General features: G+C 44.0%; 1 protein-coding gene across 9 annotated transcripts in view; it reads left to right on the forward strand.

Annotated features, from left to right (window-relative positions):
* The window catches only part of LOC141095489 (sodium channel protein type 5 subunit alpha-like), a 524,914-nt gene that overhangs the window by 335,975 nt on the left and 162,049 nt on the right, over nucleotides 1-26,890 (forward strand). For all 9 annotated transcript variants that reach the window (XM_073581518.1, XM_073581512.1, XM_073581519.1 and 6 more), the window contains one exon: nucleotides 11,825-12,298. In XM_073581518.1, the coding sequence (XP_073437619.1) occupies nucleotides 11,825-12,298 (474 nt within the window). The remainder of the gene's footprint in view (nucleotides 1-11,824; nucleotides 12,299-26,890) is intronic.

The following is a 26,890-nucleotide window of genomic DNA, read 5'->3' on the forward strand; positions in this document are numbered from 1 at the left end:
GGTCACTGATCCCTCAGTGACTTGCTCCCTATTTTACATACTGAATATAATATGTTGTGTTTTTTTGTTTTTTTTTAAAATCACATTCAGCAGGCAGGTAGTAGCGGCGTCGCCTGCGTTGTAGCGTGATCCCATCTGTAATATTCATTAATTATTTTATTTGCTGATATAAATTTATTAAGTGAAAAAAATTCTCTCTTACAATGGCGTCGGTCGTGCCTGCACAGTAGCATCTATCGACACCATTTTGCTAGAGGAAAAAGAAAATTGTCTCCACTAAGATGGCGGCGGTGGCGCTTGCGCAGTAGCATCCATTCTAAATTAGTAAAACAAGTAAAACACACAAAAAAAGAAGTTTGGTATTGCCGTAATTGTAATGACTTGCAGCATACATATAGTATGTTACATATGTGGCATAGAGAATTCCGCAATCTTTATAATGCAACATTCTATGGTGACATTTTTGTTTTTGGTCTATAACTCCTTTAATTTTTTTGGCTCGAAAAAGTTTAAAAAAAGTTAGAATATAAGTTATATACATCCCAAAAAATTGTCAATGAAAAATATAACTCATCTTGAAAAACAAAGTCCTCACACAGCTACGTTGTTGAAAAAAATAGGGGACCATAAAAGTTAATACTAAAATATAAAGGTTCATGTGTCAAGAATCTGATGCCAGTTTTGTTAAAAGCTTGGTTTCAGTTTTTTTTTGAAGGGGAAAAGTGGGCGACCCCTGATGGAATCTGATGGAATCTAATGGCTAAATACAGTTATTACCGCTTCTGTTTGAAGTCTGGTAACTTCTTTAATACTGGTGTCTGCATCCACCACAACAATAAGTGAGTCACTGAATAGAAAAATGCGCATCCTTGAATCAGTGACATTTGGAAGATTGCATTAATTGTGTCGCTGTGACAAAAAGTGCTAAGAGGAAGCAATTTTGTCCTACATTTTATTCAAAAGCAATTATGTTCAAAATGGTGAATGGCGGAGTGAAAGTTTTTAACCTCTATCATAATCCAATTGTATGCGATGCTGCATCATAATTAGATGCTATTTATACAGTCACACCGATGTACATCAGTCAGGGGTATGGTGGCTTTTTTCATTTACCACCTAAAAGATGATGCTCCATGCAAAAGATATGCACTTAAATTAATATTTTGGAAAAAATATAAATAGAAGTAAATGAAGTGTAATTTTTTTGTAATTTGACAGATTGTACAAGATCACAAAAGTGGGTGTGAGTTTTTTGAACAAATGTTTCCTTATTTGATAATGGACAATGTCTGGTAATACAGCTCATCATTAGGGATGAGCGGACTTGTGAAAGTACAGGTTCTGGTACCCGACCCGAACTTTATTTCAAAGTTCAGTTCGGGTACCATAACTGTACCCAAACTTAAATCAGAACACGAACCTTATTGAAAACAATGAGGACCCGTACTTTTGAGCTGGAGAAAAAAATTCTCTCTTTCACTGCCTCTGGGACAAGGCCGTGTTCAGCGTTTAGCACTGGACACTAACTTTCCAGTGTGAGCACCAAACTTTTAATTTCAGGTTCACTCATCCCTATTCATCATCAATCAAGAGCATGGTACATCTTCACATGGAGTCCATGTACTCCTGTAAGGCGCTTCCATACTGCACCTATTGGAGATAATCTCCCTTGGACGAAATGCCACAATTTTCCTGAGTCAAGGAAACAATGAAGCAGAAAAAAACACAATTTTCCAGTGTTCTGGGAATGTTTCCTGTATGCACTTCATATATTTCTGAAAAAAAATTGCACATATTTAAAGGGGGTTTTCCAGGAACGCACATTGTTTTGCAGATTGGTGGTTGTTTTGATGAAAACTATTAAAGAGTATCCGTTGTTTTCATTTTTTATTTCATAACACAATAGTACACATGAAAATAAGAAACATATATAGGAGAAATCTGCTTTTTTTCTCTGCCTGGACTTATCTTTCATTTTCAAAATGATCATTTCACAAGTAAAATCTTTCTTCAGTGAATAGACACAGGAGACCGCTGAGGCTACTGATAAGATTTTATATATGAGGAGGTGGAAGAAGAAGGAGAGGTTCTGCCTCTAGATTCTCCCTTCACCCCCCCCGTCCCATCCACATAAACTCTAATCAGTAGTCACTGTCTCTTCTATCTCAGAAATGCAGCAATCTGACCTCTCCGAATACAGATTTTACGCGTGAATTCAGAATTTTGAAAATGAAATATAAGTCCTGGAGGAGAGAGAAGCAGATTTTTCTGATGAGATATATTACAAAGTTTTTTTATGAAATAAAACTCTGGTTACTCTTTAAAGGGGTTGTACAATATTATTATTATTTTTTTTTTACTACAGGCCTAAGAACTAACAGACAGGCTAAGTATCTGACTATCGTTCCACGCGCTGATCTCTGCTGTCACAGATCAGTCATAGACCACTCCTGCCAACCAATGGCGGATCTTAATAGGGGCGGATGGGGCGGTCGCCCCAGGCCCAAGGTTTTTTGGGGGCCCAGGGCACTGGCGTAGCGTGGTGGGGGGGGCGGTCCGCCCCAGGCGGCATGTGTGTGGGGGCGGCGCGGCAGCAGCAATTCCACCCTGCAGTGCAGTGCAGCGGCGGGCAGGGAGCGATGCGATCATGGCAGCTCCGCTGCCTGCAAGAGTGAATAGCAGGAGCGTAGCGGCAAGGGTCCGTCCTGCTTCCTGCCCGGAGGCCGCGCTTCCTGTTTCACACAGAGGAGCGCCGCTGAATGACGTCATCATTCAGCGGCCGCTGCTGTGTGAGGGAGGAAGCTCGGGCGATGCTGCGGACAGGTGAGAGGAGAGAGGTGGTGTCTTGTGTGTATGTATGTATGTCTGTGTGTGTGTGTGTATGTCTGTGTGTATGATGGAGCAGGCAATGATGGGAGTGATGGTCTAGAAGGCAGTGATGGGGTGAAGGAGCAGACAATGATGGGGTGATGGAGCAGGCAATGATGGGGGTGATGGAGCAGGCAGTGATGGGGTGATGGAGCAGGCAATGAGGGGAGTGATGGAGCAGGCAATGATGGAGGTGATGGAGCAGAAAATGATGGGAGTGATGGGGTGATGGAGCAGACAATGATGGGGTGATGGAGCAGGCAATGATGGGGGTGATGGAGCAGGCAGTGATGGGGTGATGGAGCAGGCAATGAGGGGAGTGATGGAGCAGGCAATGATGGGGTGATGGAGCAGACAATGATGGGAGTGATGGGGTGATGGAGCAGGCGGTGATGGAGCAGGCAATGAGGGGAGTGATGGGGGTGATGGAGCAGGCAATGATGGGGGTGATGGAGCAGGCAATGATGGGGTGATGGAGCAGACAATTATGGGAGTGATGGAGCAGACAATGATGGGAGTGATGGAGCAGACAATGATGGGAGTGATGGGGTGATGGAGCAGGCAATGATGGGGGTGATGGAGCAGACAATGATGGGGTGATGGAGCAGGCAATGATGGGGGTGATGGAGCAGGCAGTGATGGGGTGATGGAGCAGGCAATGATGGGAGTGATGGGGGTGATGGAGCAGGCAATTATGGGGTGATGGAGCATACAATGATGGGGGTGATGGAGCAGGCAGTGATGGGGTGATGGAGCAGACAATGATGGGAGTGATGGGGTGATGGAGCAGGCAATGATGGGGTGATGGAGCAGACAATGATGGGAGTGATGGAGCAGACAATTATGGGAGTGATGGAGCAGACAATGATGGGAGTGATGGGGTGATGGAGCAGGCAATGATGGGGGTGATGGAGCAGACAATGATGGGGTGATGGAGCAGGCGGTGATGGAGCAGGCAATGAGGGGAGTGATGGGGGTGATGGAGCAGGCAATGATGGGGGTGATGGAGCAGGCAATGATGGGGTGATGGAGCAGACAATTATGGGAGTGATGGAGCAGACAATGATGGGAGTGATGGAGCAGACAATGATGGGAGTGATGGGGTGATGGAGCAGGCAATGATGGTGTGATGGAGCGTGATTTTGTGCGTATTGGCCGTAGGCCTACAGCTTATGTGCAACGTCTTTTTAGGCCATGTCCACACGTGGTGGAATGGTGGCGGGTTTTCCGTATGGACCCGCAGCAAACCAAGTGCTGCGGTCCGTACGGCTGTCAATTCCCGCACGGGGACCGCAGCGCTCAGGTGGGAAGGGGGGTACAGGGGCCCAGGTTTTATGAACAGCCCCGGGCCCATAGTCCACTTAATCCGCCACTGCTGCCAACGATTCAGAAGCTGCCACTAACGTTATGTCAATAGAGCATAGGCTTCTCTTCCACTGTGCTCTGTTGATGGGGCATGACTTATGATGTCATGCTGATTGACAGCAGGCTCCCATGTGTCTAATTGCTCGCTGTCAGTCAGCATGATGTCGGCAGTCATACCTCATCAACAGAGCAGCACGAAAGAAGAAGAGCTGAAAAGGGAGCAGCTGAATCACTGACAGGAGCAGTCGATGACCACCGGATATAACAGGTAGATGGTTGCTTCTGTTAACAATGGCCTTCCTGTTGGTTATTGGGCCTATAGTGAAAAAAATTGTCCTATACAACTCCTTAAATGGCTTATCCTGTGCAATCCTGAAAATCTGGTAAATTTCAATATTTGGCTATTCTTTTTGTAATGTGTTTGCATTTGTCAGAATGCCTCAGTAATAAATAGTATAGCGCTTTTCTGTATCGCTGGCATCCATGCATGCTGCCCCCTCCCCTGGCAGGGGCGCTGACTCACTATTCGCCGTGGCCCCGCACTCCATCTTCCTTCACCTGCTGCTGCATGGGATCTACACACAGTTCGCAGATCCCCAGGCACTGTGCTTAGGGCGCGTGCGCCGTCCCGCCCTCTTAAAGAGACAGTGTGCATCATCCTAAAGTGTTCCAAGCCAGTGGCTGGGAGACACTTATTATTTAAGGCCCCTCCACCTGATGGGAGGTGCCTGTGCAACGTTGTTAGTCTGCTCCAAACACGCTTGCTTGTTCTCAGGTCCCTGTCCACTAGTATCCACTAGTGTCTGTCAGTCTCTTAACCTCCTTGTCAAATACTCGCCTTGTCTGCCTGTATAACAGCCAGACCTACCTGCACCTGGCGTGCTGATCTGTGTTACAGCCGGATCTTCCTGCACCTGCCGTGCCAATCTGTATTGCAGTTGTACCTGCTTGCACTTGTACCAACCTGCATGACAGCTGGACCCACCTGCACCTGCTGTGCCAGTCTGTCTTACAGCCGGACCCAATGGTATCAGCTGTGCCAGTCTGTACATCAGCTGGACCTGCCAGCACTTGCTTTTCCAGTTCGCATCCACCAGGCCAGCCTGCATCAGATGTTCTTTCCTCTCGGACTGTTACAACTGCCAGTCCCTTGGGGCTCAGCTGCCGTGCATTTGTGGTCTGTCCTGGAGTAGCACCGGATGTTCACCGGGAACCAAGGTTAACCCCACCATCAGGAGCTCCAGTGAAAAGTCAGGTGCTTACCTAGTCACGCCCCAGGCTCTCCTTGAGAGATATAAGAGATACAAAAGACCCTCGCTGAAAAATTCAATGAAGACAAAAAAGAAAAAGAAACCGAGATCTGGTCATATCAATGTACAAAAAGACATTTTATTATGAAGCAATAAATATTGTAATCAATGGATATGCAAAGAAAACTAAAGGAGGCATATACTGTATCATGTGGGGAAAAAAAGAAAAAAATGACACCGTAATGAGGAAAATATGGAAAAAGAGGACTTGCTGTCAAATGATATGTCTGTATGTTAAGTAAATGTAGTATATTGGGGCTACTATGTATGCAGGTCCATAGAGTTAAATCATACAAGCAATATGCATCCTTCTCATGAATTAGTTAGTCTAATCAGTTCATTAACATACATCCATGACCATGACTATACATTTAAAAGGTGCCAAAAAGTCCCATATAAGTCCTAAAGTGATGGCCAAAATATGGCACATGTGGTCTCAATGTCCACTTATAGCCATTACTCACCAAAGTGCAAGGGCAAATCAATCCTAGTGTATTATACAATATAATAAACCCTATATGGAAAAGCACAGCTAGATCATGATAAAACCAAATCCAATTTACATGAAAAGTATAGTAAAGGGGAGACATATACCTGAGCCTCTGGCCTAGGCCTGTGTGATCAGCTGTGTCCACAATATGCACCCACCCTGATGCGCGTTTCGGCATACCTTCGTCAGGGGGCTTCCAACTATTATGGTGTTAAATGAAATCATATTTGTAATTTTAGGTACATTTGCAAGTCATATATGTGTACATGAGGGGTATCACTATGACTGGTATCCTTATAAAGCTCTTTGGTCTTGCCCATGTTGTAGAGGTTAGAGTCTGAGTGATTAATTGAGTCTGTTTACAGGAGTCTTTTATAAAGGTGAATATGTAAGACAGCTGTCTTTAATGCAGGTAACGAGTTGAGTAGGAGCATCTAACTGGTCTGTAGGAGCCAGAACTCTTAATGGTTGGTAGGGGATCAAATACTTATTTCCCACTGCAGAATGCAAATAAATTTATATAATTTATTCAGTGTGATTTTTCTGGATTTTATTTTTGATATTCTATCTCTGTGTTAAAATTAACCTATCCTTAAAATCATAGACTGTTCATGTCTTTTTCAGTGGGCAAACTTACAAAATCAGCAGGGGATCAAATACTTATTTCCCCCACTGTAGCTTTCTGTTCCTCTTATCCTCCACCTACCCTCTGTTGAGTTGCAACCTGATACTTCACTGTATTTGCTATCCATTTTATTTTGACCAAGATGCGTTTTAGCTATTTTTTTATTTTTTCAGAGTTAGCCATTTTTTCAGAGCGGATGATGAGTTTAGAAGTTAGGTAGGTAGAGAAGTGGCTTATGGGTGGAAGAGAAGGTAGATTTCTCGGATAAGATATATTACAGTTTCTTATGCCACATCTAAATAACTATATGTTCTAAAACCGCAGTAACATGCACATTTGTGAATGGGATTTCAATAAATCCTCATTAACAGTATCACTGTGGTGTTATAATAATTATAACCAATTTTTAGTAAACATTATACTAATATTACAGTATATGGATTACTACAACTTTAATAATACATTATTAAATTTGTACAGTATAATTTTCATTATAAATAAACCATTTTGCTTTGACCAAGATGGGCATTAGCAGTTTTTTTCAGAGCTGATGGTGAGTTTAGAAGGCGGGGGAGATGGAGAAGTGGCTCATAAGTGGAAATAGGAGTAAATTTCTCTAATAACATACAGTCATTGATAAGTGTTGGCACCCTTAAAATTGTCCCTGAAATTAAAATATTTCTCCCAGAAAATTATTCCAATTACACTATTTTGTTATACACATGTTTATTTCCTTTGTGTGTATTGGAAAAACACAAAAAAAACAGAGAAAAAGGAGGCAAATTGAACATAATTTCGCACAAAACTGCAAAAATGGGCAGGACAATATTGTTGGCAACATTCCAAAATTGCGGCTAAACAACTTTGTTTCAAGCATGTGATGCTTGTTCAAACTCACCTGTGGCAAGTAAAAGGTGAAAAAAAATCACACCTGAAACCTGATATAAAGGGGAGAAGTTGACTCAATCTTTGCATTGTCTGTGTATGCCACACAAAGCATGGAGAACAGAAAGAGGAAAATAGAACTGTCTGAGAACCAAAATTGTTGAAAAATATCAATGGTCTTAAGGTTACAAATCTATCTCCAGAGATCTTGATGTTCCATGGTGTGCAACATAACCAAGAATTTTACAGTCCATGGTACTGTAGATAATCTCCTTGGATGTAGACGACAGAGAAAAATTGATGAAAACTTGCAACACAAGATAGTCCAGATGGTGAATAAGCAGTCGCAATCAAGTTGCAAAGAAATTCAAGCTGTCCTGCAGGCTCAGGGAGCATCAGTGTCAGCGCCAGCTATTTGTTGACATTTGAATTAAATGAAACGCTATGGCAGGAGACCCTGCAGGATCCCACTTCTGACAAAGAAACATAAAAAGCTATACTGCAGTTTGTCAAAATGTACTTGAGCAAGCCAAAACCTTCTGGGAAAGTGTCTTGTGGACAGATGAGACCAAGAGAGTTTTTTGGTAAAGCACATCATTCTTCTGTTTACCGAAAACGGAATGAGGCCTACAAAAAAAATGAACACAGTACCTACAGTCAAATGTGGTGGAGGTTCAAAGATATTTTGGGCTTATTTTGCTGCCTCTGGCACTGGATGCCTTGACTGTGTGCAAGGCATCATGAAATCTGAATATTCGCAAAGGATTTTGGGTTGCAATGTAGTGCCTAGTGTCAGAAAGCTGGGTTTGCGTCCTAGGTCATGGGTGTTCCAGCAGGACAATGACCCCAAACATACTTCAAGAAGCACCAAAAAATGGATGGAAACAAAGCAATAGAGTTCTGAAGTGGCCGCATTAAGTCCGGATCTAAATCCCATTGAACACCTGTGGAGTGATCTTAAAATTGCTGTTGGGAGAAGGCGCCCTTCAAATATGAGAGACATACAGTAGAACAGTATGCAAAATAATAATGGTTCAAAATTCCTGTTGAAAGGTTTAAGAAGCTTGGTGGTTTTAGAAAGCAATTGATTACAGTCATTTAATCCAAAGTGTGTGCAACCAAATATTAAGTTGACGGTGCCAATAATTTAGTCCAGTCCATTTTTGGGGTTTTGTGTGAAATTATGACCAATTTGCCTTTTTTTCTCAGTTTTTTATGTTGTTCCAATACACACAAAAGGAAATAAACGTGTATAACAAAACAAAAAAAAAATCAAAATATATTATTATATTTGTTAAATTATCATTGCTGATCCTTAATATCACCTATAATAGAGTCTCTGGTTGAGGAAGAAAAATCCTTAGCAAATTGCAAACTACATTTCCAAGAAACCTTTTCCCAAATGCTTCTTGAGCTGATGTTAATAGTATGTGAATGCTTCCAGCTTTTCACTTAATGAGGATATATATATATATATATATATATATATATATATATATATATTTTTTACTATTAGAAAAAAAATTACAATGTAAATTTCCCACTCAGTGCATAAGTATCAAGCTGCAAAAAAATGTAGTTATGCTTACTTTTTGGTCAGAAGCCCCATTCTGCACCCTAGCAATTTCTTGTACAATACCTCAGATTAAGGCTTCACGGGGTACAGTGCATTATGGATCAAAGAAAGCAGCATGCAGCCTCCATTTTGAAACATTTCTCTTATTACCATTTGTTCATTGTGAATGCTCACTCCCACTCGCTCAGAGTGGCATCGCGAAAATATGTTCTAAGCCTTGCTACTTGTTTCCTCGTACAGAAAACGAATATATGTGACATTAAATATATTTTTCCTCTCGCGGTTCTATTTCTGGCCACATCTATTTTTGAAGGCTTTGTTCGGTCTGATCTTCAATAGGATCCCGAACACTTACCTGGCCACGTGTCAGAGCTGGTGGCTACAGTAGGTACAATAGCTCGGCTTTTTGTATGAACATGCTATTGGAGTTATAACGGGATTCTGTAACATTCAATTTTACTTCATTTGTCATTTTTTTCCCCACTAGTACACTTTACAATAAAGGTTATCCATGGTAGCTGCAATTATACATAAATGTTTTGTGAGCATTGTTCCCTTGCAAAGTATGAACAGAGCATTTGTCAATGCAAAGAATCGGAAAGAAAACTTATACAGAATACTAAGTAATCAATGTAATATAAATGCACAAAGAGCTGGAAAAAATGCGAAGATTGTGGGAAACTTTTACCAAATACAGAACGAGTCTTAGGTATATGATTAAATATAGAAAAACAAACCTATCAATCATCTTCTAACATGTATTACTCCAGTGCAGAATTGAAGGGAATCTGATATCAATCCTTCCACCATGCGCTATGTCATGTACAGTACCTTATAAAAAGATGTAAAATGACATACATTCTATGTAAATGTCTCTTCTTGGCCTATACTCGGCTCGTGAGTGTCAGGCATTTTCAAGCTAACCCATATTTCCCTATGACTTGGATGACACCTCCTGCATCATCCACAGTCCTCCAATTCAAGATCGGTGCATGCGCATCAGAAACTCCCAGTAGTGAGTTGGGAATTAAATTCTCTTCTGCCTGATGACAAGTGCCTTTTAAAAAAGGATCTGATTGATTACTTAGAAAACCATTCTACACTTTTTTATAAAGTGGCCGAGAGTGGTAGTCGCGAATGGGTTGCTGTCCAGTTTCGCTCTGGCACTTTAAGGACAAGGGGTGTCCCAGTGTGCTGTAGGGTGTGGGGTGCATCACACACACTTGTAGGCCTTCAGGCTTCTGTCATCAGGAGCCACCGCACACAATGCATGGAACAACAGGTTCTTTGAAACAGTCAAACATTTACGATACAGTCTAAGTTCATCAGGTGGGTATAGGTGGGATAGGGCACAGCAATGCAGACTTCCTACCTCCTTAGTACAACTCCTCTTCAGTCCTGCCACCCCTTCATCCTGGACTCCCCTTAAGCCCACTGACTCCTTCAGCCTCAGGGATCCATTGTCCACTCTGGCAGTGCACCCGAGACTGTCCACCTGCCCTCCACGTAATTCCACGTCCACCAACTTTGTGATGTTGGAAAATCAGTCCCGCTCCTTGGTACCTGGCCCGAGCCCTAGGCTCCAGACTCTGTTGGAATGTCCATTCGGGATCTCTATTTTGCCTCCCACTGCCTCGAATGGTTAGCCCATGCGGCCCCTAGCAATCCACCATCCCACCTGAACTTAAATGCCACTATACACTTCACTAGCTGACATTGAACTTCCTCTAACCAGTAAGGCTAGTTTCACACTAGTATATGGAGGAGCTGTGGATGGCTGCGGGCTTCCTCTGTGAAGCTCTGCCCCTGCCACACCTCCTCCGTTCAGCCCTGCCTCTGTCGGCATGCGGCCTGCGTACCCTATCTTTAGCATTAGGTATGCAGGCCATGTCAATGAATGCAGATGCCTCCGCATGCGTCTTTTTGACGGTGCGTTGAGCGCACCAAAAAGCAACCCATTGCGTTTGGCGCAGGTCGCCGCATCGGCAAAAAGACACATGCGGAGGCATCTGCATTCATCAGCATGGCCTGCATACCTAATGCTAAAAATAGGGTACGCAGGCCGCATGCCGACAGAGGCGAGGCTGAACGGAGGAGGCGCGGCAGGGGGCAGAGCTTCACGGACAGGGCATGTTCAGCAAATGTGACATCATTTTGTACACTAAAAATGCTACTCCAGTTCCCAATTGGAGAAAGATTTCTGGTGCATTGCACAGAGGTGCACGTAACTCAGAAGAGGTGCCAAATTACTAAATTGGTGTGAAAAAATTCAGATTCCTACTACTCCAGCAAGGCTGGCATAGGACAAGCATGCACTTGGCCAGTCTTTGTACAAAATTTGTGTAACTTGTAGTTACTTGATGGAAATATTTTCTCTCTCTGGGCTTAGACGTCCAGTGAGTGGTCTGACTCAAAGATTGACAGCTTTCCTTGTATGAGCTCTCCTTGTATACATAGAAAGATGTCAGTCATTCATCAGGAACACCCATTGGACTCGTAAACATTAAATGAGCAGCGATGTCAGTCACTTAGTGACAAGAAATACTGATTCATTAAAATTAATTCTGTAGACAGTCTGTTATTTAAATTGCGCAATGTGAACAATTGTCCTCATGTGTTGAATTTTCTGACTTATTACATATATAACACTGTATAATTACTGTCCTATTTGTTAATATATTTATTTTTTTTCTAAAATTTGGCAGGTCCTGAACCTTTTTCTGGCTCTCCTACTGAGTTCCTTCAGTTCCGATAACTTGACCGCCCCAGATGATGATGGTGAAATGAATAATCTCCAGATAGCTATTGCTAGGATAACGCGGGGTATATCCTTTGCCAAACAAAGTGTTATCAATTTTATCCGCAGTTTATTTACCAAACCAAAAAAAAGTGGAGACACCTTTATAACAAGCTTGTCTGGAAAAAATAGGAACAAAAACAACATCAATCATATCAACATGTCCGATACTGGGAAAAAAATGGATGACTACAAGGATGGGAATAATGCCAATGGTGGCATCTCCAAAAGTGGAGAAAAATATGTTGTTAGTGAATGTGATGATTACACGACCAAGCCTCGTCTCTCCGGCTGTGTTCCCATTGCTATGGGGGAATCCGATGTGGAATATCATGATGAAGATGAACAAAGTATTTTTACAGATGCTGAGAATAGTAAAGAGGTAAGGTCGGAATTTCTAAATATTGACCAAATACTGATCGTATAAAGGTGGTTTCAATTTATTACTTTATTGTCATTGCTATGTAAGTAATAGAAAATGAAGACAGATGCACTTTTTTGGGGGTAGTGTTATGAAATATAAAATATCGGATTTGCCTTTCCCTAAATGTTGCTTCGTTTTTCTTATCTATAGAAGTAGAATAATACAGGCACAAGCGTCTACCAAAGCGTATATAATATGAGAATCTTATACTGTTTGATGATTGCAATATTTCCGCTCCTCTTGAGTGATCTTAGTGACAGCTGTGGTGTCGGGCACTGGTTCTGTTGCTTGTTTAATCAGTGTACTTTCCAAGCTAGGGACTTTTAGAATTTAAACACCATCATTCACAGGATGATAAGATTCTTTCGTAACCTTGACCCTGAATGTGTGTGTGACTTTTGGGTGGGCTACTTGACAGAAGCGGGCTTCAGTGTCTATCTGTCCCGCATGCATCCAATCATCACAAACGAGAGGCGGGTGGACTATTTCCTGCGCGTCTCTTGTGTTCCCTGCAGCAGGTGTGCTATTTCATCTATGATACATCCTGTCAGCTGCTTCATTCTGAGTAGCTAAAACAAATGAGAGTAAACAAACTTCATAGGGGGTTTAATAGCTGCTTGATGAAGACGTAGAAGTGCGGCTTTCTACGGAATGCAGGACAATTCCTATAATCCCAAATTTTCTAGAATTGTGTAAATAGCAATAAGAAATCCTTCATTCTTTAATCTGTGGAGAGGATCATTTAAATCATCTCATTCCCAATACCATATGTAGCCTTAAGGCCCAGTCACACACAGCGATCTTGCTATCAAGATCGCTGATTTTGTGACGCCACAGCGATCTCGCCAGCGAGATCGCTGTGTGTGATGGGGATCAGCGACCCCTGCCGGGTATCGCTGATCGTGCTGGATCGTCCTGGGCCATTTTTTGGTCGCTGGTCTCCTGCTGGCCAGCACGTATCGCTGCGTGTGGCTGCGAGAGACCAGCGATCAGTGGCGCTGGACGCTGGTTTCTAATGTAAACATTGGGTATCCAGGAGCCGCGGCCCTTGGATACCTGTTGTTTACCTTGGAAATCGGCATACACGCCGAGCGGCTCTTCGATACCCAATGTTTGCCTTGGAAACCAGCGTGTACGCCGGTTTCCAAAGTAAACAGCGGGTATCCAAGAGCCGCGGCTCCTGGATACCCGATGTTTACATTAGAAACCAGCTTGCTCGTTGGTCCTGATCGCTGGAGGGGTTGTCTATGTGACAGCTCATCAGCGATCAGCCTAACGATGTTCTAGCGATCCCATCCATGTCGGATCGTTGGTAGGATCGCTGGGACATCGCTATGTGTAATGGGGCCTTTAGTTCGTTATCCATAGAAGTGTACGGAGCCAGGTAACACCTATGTATGACTTTTGAATTTGCCAATACCTGATCATTAGTGATGAGCGAACGTGCTTGGATAAAGTGTTATACGAGTATACTTGAGTGCTGACCAAGTGTCTTCGGCGTGCTCGAAAAATATGTTCAAGTCCCTGCGGCTGCATGATTCATGGTTGTTTGACAGCTGCAACACATGCAGGGATTGCCTGTTGGTTAGGCAATCCCTGCATGTCTTGCAACTGTCCAACAGCCGTGGGGACGCGAAAATATTTTTCAATCACGCTGAAGACACTCGGTTAGCACTCAAGCGTGCTCCTACAGCACCTTATCCGAGCCCATTTGCTCATCACTACTGAGCATGTACATTGGGGAAAAAGTATTTAATCAGCTACCAATTGTGCAAGTTCTCCCACTTAAGAAGATGAGAGAGGCTTGTAATTGACATCATAGGTAGACCACAACTATAAGAGTCAAAATGAGAAAACAAATCCAGAAAATCACCTTGTCTGATTTGACAGAGGTCAACTGTTTTCTGTAAGTCTTCACAAGGTCGGCACACACCGGTGTTGGTATGTTGGCCCATTCCTCCATGCAGATCTCCTCTAGAGCAGTGATATTTTTGGCCTGTCGCTGGGCAACACAGACTTTCAACTCCCTCCAAAGGTTTTCTATGGGGTTGAGATCTGGAGACTGGCTAGGTCACTCCAGGGCCTTCATATGCTTCTTACAAAGCCACTCCTTCATTGCCATGGCGGTGTGCTTGGGATCATTATCATGCTGAAAGACCCATCCACATTTCATCTTCAATGCCTTTGCTGATGGAAGGAGGTTTGCCCTCAAAATCTCATGATACATGGCCCCATTCATTCTTTCATGTACACGGATCAGTCGTCCTGGTCCCTTTGCAGAAAAACAGCCCCAAAGCATGATATTGCAACCCACATGGTTCACAGTAGGTATGGTGTTGTTTGGATGCAACTCGGCATTCTGTTTCCTTCAAACACAGCGAGTTTTGTTTCTACCAAAAAGTTCTACTTTGGTTTCATCAGATCATATGCCATTCTCCCAATAATCTTCTGGATAATCCAAATGCTCTCTAGCAAACTTTAGAGGGGCCCAGACATGTACTGGCTTAAGCAGCGGGACACGTCTGGCACTGCAGGATCTGAGTCCCTGGCGGCATAATGTGTTACTGATGGTAGCCTTTGTTACGGTGGTCTCAGCTCTATGCAGGTCATTCACTAGGACAGAGGAGCCTCTTAAAGAAGTTGCAGGTCTGTGAGAGCCAGAAATCTTGCATGTTTTTAGGTAACCAAATACTTTTTTTCCACCATAATTTGCAAAATAAATCTTGCCAAATCAGACCGGGTGATTTTCTGGATTTGTTTTCTCATTTTGACTCTCATAGTTGTGGTCTAATTATGATGTCAATTACAGGCCTCTCTCATCTTTTTAAGTGGGAGAACTTGCACAATTGGTGGCTGACTAAATAATTTTTTCCCCACTGTATAATCAGGTGGTGTATTCCAGATACATCAGGTATATGGTATTATATGGAGGAATGTGCTGCTAACTTGCAGAGCCATGGGGATTCTGTGCGCCTCTGTAGAGGCACCATGAGGGAAGAACTGGTTCTCCTTAAAGAGGCAAGATAACTATGGATTCTTGAAAGGAAAAAGTATGAAAAAAACTATGTCGCTTGTAACCCTAGGAGAGATAGATAGTTACCCAATAGCAACTGCATTGACTTATGGAGTTGCTACATCTTCTAGGTGGTACTTGCAAAATAGTTTACATGGCAATATTCTACTGCCCATGAACAGACACAATCTCTGTACTACTTGCTGATCTACTGGATCTACTGGTAGGCATAGATGAAGCTGTTCATTGAGGTTAAGATCTTGGTCGCTCTGAGGATTGCAGTGAAAGATGGACATGTGAATATAGCCTTCAGAATATGTTCCAAATTACATTTTCTGGGGGCGTGTTCTTTTTTCCCCTGCATAACGCCTTCTGCTTGTGATTAGTCAACATCATATAGAGAAAAAGTACAAATCCTGAGATGAATCTCCGCTATCGCCCCTTTGTATTAAATTAAAATCTAAACTTTATTAACTAATATCTCTGCAACAGAGATCATAAATTAAAAAATAAAATTATATTTTATTCAGCTCTGCAGCCACCATTCCATGATGTGACCAATTTAACATGCCAAAAAAAGCGAAAGGTCCTCAGTGGTTTGACCATCCTAGACATTTATGATATATCATAAATGCCTAGTTTAAGAATGGGGCACTATCTTCCATGGCCACAAATGGAAAGGTGAAACTTCCACTGGGCATGTGCGCTCAACTTTCAATATACGGTAGACAGGGCCCCATTTTTAAGATGGGTACATTTCCTAGAGGCACAGCTATAATAATAATAATGGCACAGCAGCATTCAGCCGTGGGCCATGTATGAGGTATCAGGGTCTGGGACAGCAATTAGAGCTTTGAATTTAAGCTTAAATTAAGACAAGGTGAGTGAGGGACCAATGTAAACCTGCTTTGCTGGGAGCCTTGATTTCTCATACAACAGCTCAAACTAGATTTTTGCTAAGCCACACTCAGATGCAACAAACATCGGTTTTGTAGACTACTATTGGTAAAAAAATTTAAGGATAGTAACACAGGTACTTGACTGAAAGTAAGTGCAGGCCTGCCGGTGTGGGAGCCCTATTGCTACAAGTGACACACATGAAGGAGACCAACTTGGAGTCTCCACATTTCAAAAATTATTGGTACACACCAGTAAAGTGGCATCAATTTCCCCAGAGTAGAAATAGTATAATGGGCCTCTGACACCCCTTCCACTACAGGCAACCCACCAGATGGAGACTCAAATTAGAATCTCCACCTTTCAAAAAATTGTTAGTAACATCAGCAGCAGTAGCAACACCAGGCACAGAAGCTACGACAAAGGTGGCACAGACTGCAATAACGCGAGATCAACGCAGCACACTAAAAACTACACCATTGCCTAGTCTGCCCAGTCTACGACTGGGTGCAAAAGTAATTGGAGATCCATGATGATGAAAGTTAGGTGATCTATACTGTCAGGGGACAGCAAGATGCGCTTATCCATCAAGACTCCACCAGCAGCGCTGAAGATACATTCTGAGAGAAAGCTGGCTGCCGGGCATGACAAAACTTCCATGGTGTGACAGGTGAGCTCAGGCCATTCTTCCATTTTTGAAGACCAAAATGCAAAAGGGTCGAAATTCCCCCTGATGGCATTGATATTGTAGTTGAGATACTCCTTCATCATCCTCTCCAGTCATTCACAATGTGTCAGAGTTGTAATTGTACTCTGTTCTGTTGGTGCATGGGCTGGTGTAAAAAATATTTGAAACGACTATCAGAAATTGTTTTGGCAACTTACAATGGCTCTGCTAATGTTTTTGCATTGAAGACTCGATGTTCCCAGTTTAGAAGTCTATAACTAAGATGCATACTGTGTGCCTCATTACTGTCTTGGGTAAACCACTCTACAAGCGTGTTTTGATACGCCAACATGCGCGTGTCCCTTTCCAGGGGGGGGAAGTATCTGGCAAAATTTATTACTGTACCGTGGACCTAAAAGAGTGGCAACCCAGTAGTCAGCACTATTTCTAATCCTAACAATACGGGCATCATGTTGCAGATAGTGCAGCAAGAAGGCACTCAGGTGTCAGGCGCTTCCATGAGGTCCAAGTCCATGGTGTAGTGGTTTCAGGGTAAATTACTTTCTCCGTCCCTTCCCGCAAACCATGGACAAGAAAGAGATCATTATCCTCTTCATCTCCTGACTGTTGCACGTCCAGCACCTCTTCCTCCTTGTCCGCCTTCATTTGTTCCTTGGCTTCTGCACCTTCACTAACAGTTTGTCTGGTACCATGAGCCCCCCTCGATCGCTGTAATCTACCTTCCCATGCACCCGCCTGTGCGATGACAGTCCAAAGTGTGCTCCAGCATGTAGATGACCTGAAAAGTGATGCTGATGACGGCATCGTCAGTGCTAACTATCTTAATAGCTATTTCGAAGCTGTGCAGAAGGATGCAGAAGTCCTTCATTTGCGCACCACGTCTGTACTACGTTGGCCCAGGCTATGCAAAAGGACATATTGCACCAGGGTTCGCTGCTATTTCCAAGGTTGCTGCAGCATGTGGAGACTGGAATTCGTCCATGCCAGCACATTGCTTATCAAATGGTTAACCGGTAGGCCAAAGACCTCTGTAGCGCTGCAAGTTTTCTGTAGCAGCGCATCCCGGCGGAGATAGTGGCATAGAAATTGCTGTAACACCAAGTTGCGGACGTGAGCCATGCAAGCCACATGTATGGGGATGCCCTGGCCTTGGGCCACCACTAGGTTTGCACCTTATCGCACACAGCCTCCAGGTTCAGTGGAGACCACCATTGCTCAAGTTCGGTCTGTATAGCTGTCCACAACTCTTGAGCTGTGTGACTACAATCTCCAAGGCATATTAATTTAAACACTGCCTGATTGTGGTGAGCCCTGACTGCGCAGTATGGAGGTGGGGAGGATTCTCTCTGTTGCAGACCTGGGCAAAGTGCGGCCTGCAGGCCACATCTGGCCCTCTGGCTGTCTCAGTCCGGCCTGCGGACCGAGACAGCCGTGGGGCTGAAAACCAGAGGTCCGTGGGCCACAGCATTCCCGCCCCCTCCAGCCACTTCCTCCACCAATCAGCATGTGACGATGACCTCTACAATCAAATTACCAGTGCTCAGGGATTTTAAAGAAGCCACCGTTCAGGAGTTTCTGATGCAAGATACACGATAACCAAATTAACTGGGACTTTCTAGTGTCATTATCAAATTTGTGAGTATGTATCATTGAAATTTTTCCTGATGCCTTTTATCTGTTCAGTTATCTATTTTACCCTGTCATGTTTGTTATGATAGTGTGCTCTACATAACTTCTTTTACTCTGCTGGGCATATAGCATGCCTGGATAGTATTTCATTATTCTGGGCTTCAATGTATGCGTCATTGTGTGCATCAGTTTCTCGTAGCACAGTGTTGTGCTACATCACTCCATAGCGCTCCTTCGTTGTGTAGGTATTAACCTGCGCATCTCTTTCTCGAGTCCTGTTCTGTATCATGCCATATTCTATGCTGTGTTAGTGTGTCTTGTTCAATTTCCTTTCCATTTTGCAAGACATATAGCATGTTTGGACATTCTTTGATTATTCTGGACGTTATTGTATGCTCAATCATATGTATAGTTTCCCCCCCTTTGGTTTGATGTTGCACCCTCTTACAGTGTTCTCCCTTGTGGAGATATATTTTTTTGCTTTACTTTTCCATCTGGCGAACCCCGTGACACATACGTTCGCAGATATTGCCGGTATGGCATCCCTGTCCTGACACGCCGGATGGGGTCCCGACTGGCAGTCTGTGACGACATGGCACGGTGTTGCAAACTTCCCCCTTATAGCGTCTCCCCTGGCAGCTCGATCTCCCTCCTCACCCTGACGTACCGGGTGGGGGAGCGGCTGGGTATCTGGGACAGCGCATTTGGGGTTGGTGTTGCGTGTCTGGTAATTGTGGCGTTATGCCTATATTGTAAACTTGGCCCATTATGGGCTTTGTCATTGTACTGGGGTGCAACTCAACCATTTCATTAGCACAGCATGATTTGTCGCCCTGGCGACGCACCTCTCCTTGCATGTGCTGACTGCTTCCTCCTCGTGGTGCGCTATGTGGGGTGGTGGCTGAGCAGCAGGGTGGCGTGGGCTGAGGTGGCGTCGGCCTTACGTTGACTGTTGCCTTGGCTACGCGTCCTACCTGACTTGCTCAGCCCGCCTTCCTCCATGGCGTGCTGGGTGGGGGTGTAGCCGGACGCTTCGGGGGGGTCGTGGCCGGGGGTCACTACGCACGCCGGCAGTTAGATCTCGTTCATGTATCCATGTAGTGGATGTCTCATTTGTGTGTTAGCACAGCATAGTGGTGACAGTCGGCCTGGCGGCACACATGTCCTGGCTGATTCCCCCTCGCAGCGCGCTATGTGGGGTGGTGGCTGGGCGGCGTGAGCTGAGGTGACATCAGCTTCATGTTGACTGTTGCCTTGGCTGTGCGTCCTTCCTGGTGAGCCTGGGCCGCCTCCCCTTCATGACGTGCTGGATGGGGGAGTAACCGGATGGCTTAGAGGTTGGCATCACCGGGAGTCACGTCACACGCTGGGAGCTGCGGCCCCTCTCATGCACAGATGCATTGGATGCACTTATCAGGGACTCCCTATTTAAGGTCAGTAAGCTCTGGTAACCAGACACACTTACCCCCTTGGACGAAGCTTACGCGAAACGCGTGTCGGGGACCTTCACACTCACAGGTCGTATGCTCTATTTGTATTTTACCCGTTTTTGGGCTGTCACTTTTTATGCTAGCATGTAGCACTCTCAGCATATCACAGTTTGACATGCATACAGTTACCCTTCTCATAGCCTATTTAGCTTTTACATAGTTGCTGCCTTCATCTTTCTATAGGAGCAACTCCTGCTCCACTATGGAGCTATACTACATAGGGACATTTGTTGATGTTTTTCCAGATATTCGATCTGTTTACCACTCAGGTATTAATGTATGGCAATAACTAGCATTATCATATTAGTGCACGAGGCTCTGTGTGAATTGAGTTAGCTCTGTTCACCCATTTTCCTTGGTGGAAATATTTTATAATATACCATATGGGCTTTGTTTCGGTGTGATTTAGCTGTATTACTTATAAACCATCTTCATGTATAATGCTTCACAGATGATGTGCATGATGTTAGCATTGAGTATATCACTTTTATAGCTCATGTACTTTGTGGTGTCTTATTGGATACTCATCTCCTTTTATCTTACACTTATTGTTGTTTTTTGTGTCTTTTGTATTGACCTTAATAAAATGGTAGTATTTTATGGCTACATGCTTCCGTAATGCTTTTTTGATGATAGTTGTGTTGGAAGAGCCACCTATCTAGGCCAAAAATCTTTTTGAATTCTCAGCATGTGAAAGAGCTGATGCGATGACATCATCTCATCACATCAGCTGTGTGCTGTGGTGTGAAGAGTCAGTGCACCGGAGGCAGGGAGAAGAGCAGAGCGCCAGGGAACGGGACGGAGGTGAGTATGTGTTTTGTTTTTTCATGTGTATGAACGTGGGGATTCTATGGGGTGACATGCAGCACATGGGGATTCTATGGGGGTGACATGCAGCACATGGGGATTCTATAGGGGTGACAGACAGCACATGGGGATTCTATAGGGGTGACAAACAGCACATGGGGATTCTATGGGGTGACAGACAGTACATGGGGATTCTATGAGATGACAGCACATGTGGATTCTATGGGGGTGACAGACAGCACATGGGGATTCCATGGGACTGTCGTGCAGAATATGGGGAGGCTATGAGCACATGGTGAGGCTATGGGGGCCTCATGCAGTATATGGGAAGGCTGTGTGGTGCTCATGTAGTATATGGGGAGGCTGTGTGGGGCCTCATTCGGTATGTGGAGAGACTGTATATGGGAAGGTTGTGTGGGGCTCATGCTGTATATAGGGAGGCTGTGTGTGGCTCATGCAGTGTATATATAGGGAGGCTATGTGTGGCTCATGCAGTATATAGGGAGGCTATGTGTGGCTTATGCAGTGTATATAGGGAGGCTGTGTGGGGCTCATGCAGTATATATAGGTAGGCTGTGTGGGGCTCATGCAGTGTATATAGGGTAGCTGTGTGGGGCTCATGCTGTATATTGGGAGGCTGTGTGGGGCTCATGCAGTATATATAGGGAGGGTGTGTGGGGCTCATGCAGTATATGGAGAGGCTGTGTGGGGCTCATGCAGTATATAGGGAGGCTGTGTTGGGCTCATGCTGTATATGGGGAGGCTGTGTGGGGCTCATGCAGTATATAGGGAGGCTGTGTTGGGCTCATGCTGTATATGGGGAGGCTGTGTGAGGCTCATGCTGTATTGTATATAAGTGGCTGTGAGGGGTTCATACGATATACAGAAGGGGTTGTACTTGGGTTCAAAGATATATAGGGGGGTGTCAGCATACTTAATTCTGCTCAATATTAAGTGATATAATTAATATTAATAAATATTGAGTAGAATTAATTTCAAGCTATTGGTTCGGCCTTCCACAACAGTCATGGTGTCTCATGTGGCCTCTCAGGAAAATGAATTGCCCACTCCTGCTCTGTTGGAATGTGTGTCTCATTAAGGGAGAAGTTGAGGTGCAGATGGAGGCCCTAGAGTAGGTGGAGGAGACAGAAGCAGTGGAGGAAGTGTTAGATACAGAGGTTTGTCCAAGACTTGTGGAGAATTTCCTTGCCTACCTGCCCCCCACAGCCACCAGAGTCATCCAGTGCCCAGTCAGTGAGATGTAACACCCCTGGCCATGTTTTTTCGTCCAGGTGTCAGTGGTGAAATGCACCCTGGCTGACATAGATTTTTTTCAAGGAACAGTGATGTTGTCTGCGACATGCTAGTTTAGTGCAGGCACAGCTTTTAGAGAAGTAATGACGACTGGGCAACTGGTACTGTGGGACTGCGGCGGACATCAGCTTTCAGAAACCGTCCGCTTTTTATATGGAGAGGGACACGAGACTTTGGCAGCCAATGACAGAAGCCCTTGTGTCCGGACGTTGTGAATGGTTTCTGTGCCCTGACTGGCTGCCAGAATGTACACACAAGTTAATTAAAAAAAAAAATTACAGTCCGCCACTCCTCTGGCCTCTCCCCACCCCACCCCTCCCCTCATAAAACATGTCCCCCCACTCATCATACAGCACCACTATCCTAGCCAAAGTCCTAACAAAAGCATTAATGGAAACACGATCATTTACGGAATTGCATCCGAATTTAGACGACTTTGAGGAAAAATGTTCGAAAATCCGAACACAAATCTGAATGAGCCATTTTTTGATTGACTTACGTTTTCTGAATAAGTTCACTCATCTCTAATGGTGACGCATTAAAAAGGCTAAAAGAGAATTTGCACATCCAGACTTATTATATTAGCATTATGCCATTTTATTTCCCGAGTGAAATTTATTTACTGTGACCTACAATAACCAATCTAATGTTAATGTTCATTAGATGAATTACTGGCATCTGCTAATATGGAAACAGCACATCCCATAATTAAATAAGTCCATTTTGATAATATTCAGCCTAGAATTCAGCACAGATGATTAGTATTCATTGACTATTATTTTAATTCTTACATTTACTCTTTAGTTATCAGTGACTGACATCACAACAGGTGCATCAGTGATAAATGTGATGCGTCAACTCATTATAGGTTTGTCCATCTATGCCAAAAACAGAAATACCTACAGTGAATCAAGATGTACTATAGCATTTAATTATAGTGATAAGGATAACGGATCAGAAACTCGGTACCTGCCGCCTCTGACTTTATTATTACCACCTTCATTGTAAAGACAATATTGCTTCAATGAGTCACAGGCGAAAATTGTGCTGGTCCTATTGTTGTGTCGGCAGATTCTCCCTGACGCGGTGGATGATTCCACCCTCCCTGATCTGCTCTTTTTAACAACAGTGACTCAGCCTCTGGTTAGGGTGCTTGCCGACTATGAGATGTTAACCAATGCTGTTAATTTGTGTAATATTCCATGTTTGTTTTTATTTCGTGGGATTACATAGACTTCTAATAGATTAGGAAATTCTTGAAAATGATTATAGATTCATAAAATGAGATGTTTTTCTATCAATATATAGAGACTGGGATCATTGTTAGTGGATTATAGCAGGATTTCCCTAATAGGAGTGACAAACCTTCAGGGCGATTCTTACTTCTGCTTGCATCTGGTAACAACCTAATTATCGTTAGGCAGCAAACTGTATCTTTGCTCTAGTTTGTTAAATCTAAATAGTAGTCTGAATTACTTATAAAAGATATGGACACTTTTAATTATTTGCATAGTTTTAGGGAGCTAAAAATCCTTTTATCAACTTGTTTTTATTAAAACTTTTCCACCGTTTGCCTTCTGTAGCCTCTGAGTTCCATTGTCTTTTGGTAAACAGTGAGTTAACTGAGAATCCACTGATCCTGACAGCAGTGAGAGTTTGTTACCCTTATCTTTCTCCTTCTGAGCTCCTCTAAGCTAATTTATGACCACATGGAAGTTGAGCTGAACAGTTATAAATCAACTGAGAGGAGCTCAGAAGAAAGAAGATAAGAGTAATAAACTCTCCCATTCATCCTTAGTTAAGGGGGTTGTTTTGTCTGCTCTCTTCAGGAGTGCAGCACTCCCCAGTCAGCATTCTTGCTGATTGCTAGGGATAAGGTACTCCTGATCTATTGATAGTTCAGACCAGTGTTTCACCGATGGCACAAATTGCACACCTGCAATTCTTCTATATTTGGTAACTTTGCGTCTTCAGGATCGGAAGCACAGTGGCCCTAAAGCTGGCTAAGATCCGGAGCTAACAGTGCACTCCAGCAATCCTGGTCAGCTTCAGTGCAGTGCTTACAAGCTAAATATAAAAGAGCTTGTAAGCACTGCATATGTTTGACTACCAATACTAGACTGCAGAATTAGCGCCATAGGCAAAGAGCTGTAAACATAAAATAGAAAACTATCAAGATCAAATTCTTGTCAAATTTTAATAAATAGTAAATTGTAATAGTGGTCTTTTTTTACAATTACTTTTCTGCTATCTTCTTCTTGAAAAGTTGCAATAAACCTTTAAAGGGGTTACGCAGGACTATTTTGCTTTTTTTATGGGGCTAATTACTGAGAGGCAGGTAGTTGCTAACTACCTGCCTATTCTGCCCAGCCCTGGCTCAGAGCGGTCACGGACTGCTCCTGCCGATGATTCTGCTGCTTCAAATGACCTTACGTCAGCAGAGCAGCTCTTCCTCTTCCAGGCTGCTCTGTCAATGGGGCATGACTGCCAATGTCATCCTAATTGACAGCTGCCTTCCCACATTTAGGCAGCGGCGAGCCAGCTATCAATCAGCATGACATCGGTAGTAAGGACTGTCAACAGAGCAGACCATAAGAAAAGCTGCTGCTTTGTCGACGTGACGTCAGCAGAAGCCACCGACGGACCGTCCTGATTTGATCATCATTGACAACATGTGCGAGACCCCTTTTGTCTCCCCTAAAATACTCTCCCTAAAGAGGGGTTTCCTTGACATAACACTATTGATAGCTGTGAGATAGAAGCTGTAGCACTGATGGGAACCTGCAGATGTGTCAGTTATAATCACACACAGCTCTGCAGTGAGATCATGAGACCAGAAAGCGGCCATTACACATCATTAACAATAATCCTTGGAAGCAGATTCTCATGCAGATCAGTGTCCAACCCATAATCCGGAACAGCTAATTTACATATAAGAAAAACTTGGATTTTTCTGGAATAAGACCTCGGATCACAGATATCAAGGTATCATTTTATTCAGCTTACATGCGTCACTGGCATTGTACAATCAAAGCACATAACACTGTACGATGAATGCGCTTGGAATGTTTGTATTAAAGTGAGGATGACAATCTAATGTAGAAGTTGGAAGCATTATAGGGTCAGTTTCAATATAATATTATCGATTATTAGAGAAATAGTGAAGTATCAGAAAAATCCCACACAGAGTAAACATAGTAACTTTGATCAAATTTGAACCCATTGCACATAGCAGCCGGGAGGGAATGGGGAAAGAAGAGTCAGCTCGCCTTGTTCCAATGAAGATCATCGCACGGAGCTGGCCAAGTCCAGGATATATCACAAGATGCAGCAAAGAAGGATTTTAACCAGCGATGAATCACTGGAGGAAATCTTTCTTTGCTGCATAGCACATAGCAAATCCATAGTGGTGAAGATCATCACCAGGACTAACCTCAGCAGTGTTATAAAAGTACTTAGAGATTATTTTGCTGTGTTTGTATTTTTTCCTAGGAAGCTATGGTAGATACTTAGTCACATGCATGAAAACAAAATCTAATAGAACTTTTCATCCCTCTTACTGAGAGGCGTAGCTAGGGTTTTGGTTCAGGGGGGGCGAAACTTCTGAGTGGGCCCCTAACTAGGTAACTTTGATTACAACTCGGTGACGCACCCTAATAGTGGATGTTGCTGAAAATAATCTCTATATAAAGACCAATATTGATATTACCGCCAGCCAGGACTCAGCTGCAGAGAATACAACAACGACATGTTTCACTTCTCATATTCCAGCTCCATCACCATGTATCCCCAACCTGCACAAACCCCTCATCCTACTGACACCCCAATGCTGAGCCGCTGCTGCCATATGTGTCCCTATTACTGCACCTGATACCCCAATGCTGAGCCGCTGCTGCCGTATGTGTCCCTATTACTGCACCTGATATCCCCATACTGAGCCGCTGCTGCCGTATGTGTCCCTATTACTGCACCTGATACCTCAATGCTGAGCCACTGCTGCTGTATGTGCCCCTATTACTGCACCTGATACCCCAAAGCTGTGCCTCTGCTGCAGTATGTGTCCCTGTTACTGCACCTGATACCCCCATGGCTGAGCCGCTGCTGCCGTATGTGTCCCTATTACTGCACCTGATACCCCAATGCTGAGCCGCTGCTGCTGTATGTGCCCCTATTACTGCACCTGATACCCCAATACTGAGCCGCTGCTGCCGTATGTGTCCCTATTACTGCACCTGATACCCCAATACTGAGCCGCTGCTGCTGTATGTGTCCCTATTACTGCACCTGATACCCCAATGCTGAGCCGCTGCTGCTGTATGTGTCCCTATTACTGCACCTGATACCCCAATGCTGAGCCGCTGCTTCCATATGTGTCCCTATTACTGCACCTGATACCCCAATGCGGAACCGCTGCTGCTGTATGTGTCCTTATTAATGCACCTGATACCCCAATACTGAGCAGCTGCTGCTGTATGTGTCCCTATTACTGCACCTGATACCCCAATGCTGAGCCGCTGCTGCCGTATGTGTCCCCATTACTGCACCTGATACCCCCTATACACACACGGCTCTGCTCCGCACCCCCTATACACACACGGCTCCGCTCCGTACACCTTGTACACACGCAGCTCTGTTCCATACACCTTGTACATACGCTCTGTACACCTTGTACACACGCACCTCTGCTACGTACACGCTGTATACATGCGGCT

Source organism: Dendrobates tinctorius, unplaced genomic scaffold, assembly GCF_039654945.1.
Source record: "Dendrobates tinctorius isolate UK_male_01 unplaced genomic scaffold, ASM3965494v1 ptg000070l, whole genome shotgun sequence".
NCBI classification, from domain to species: domain Eukaryota; kingdom Metazoa; phylum Chordata; class Amphibia; order Anura; family Dendrobatidae; genus Dendrobates; species Dendrobates tinctorius.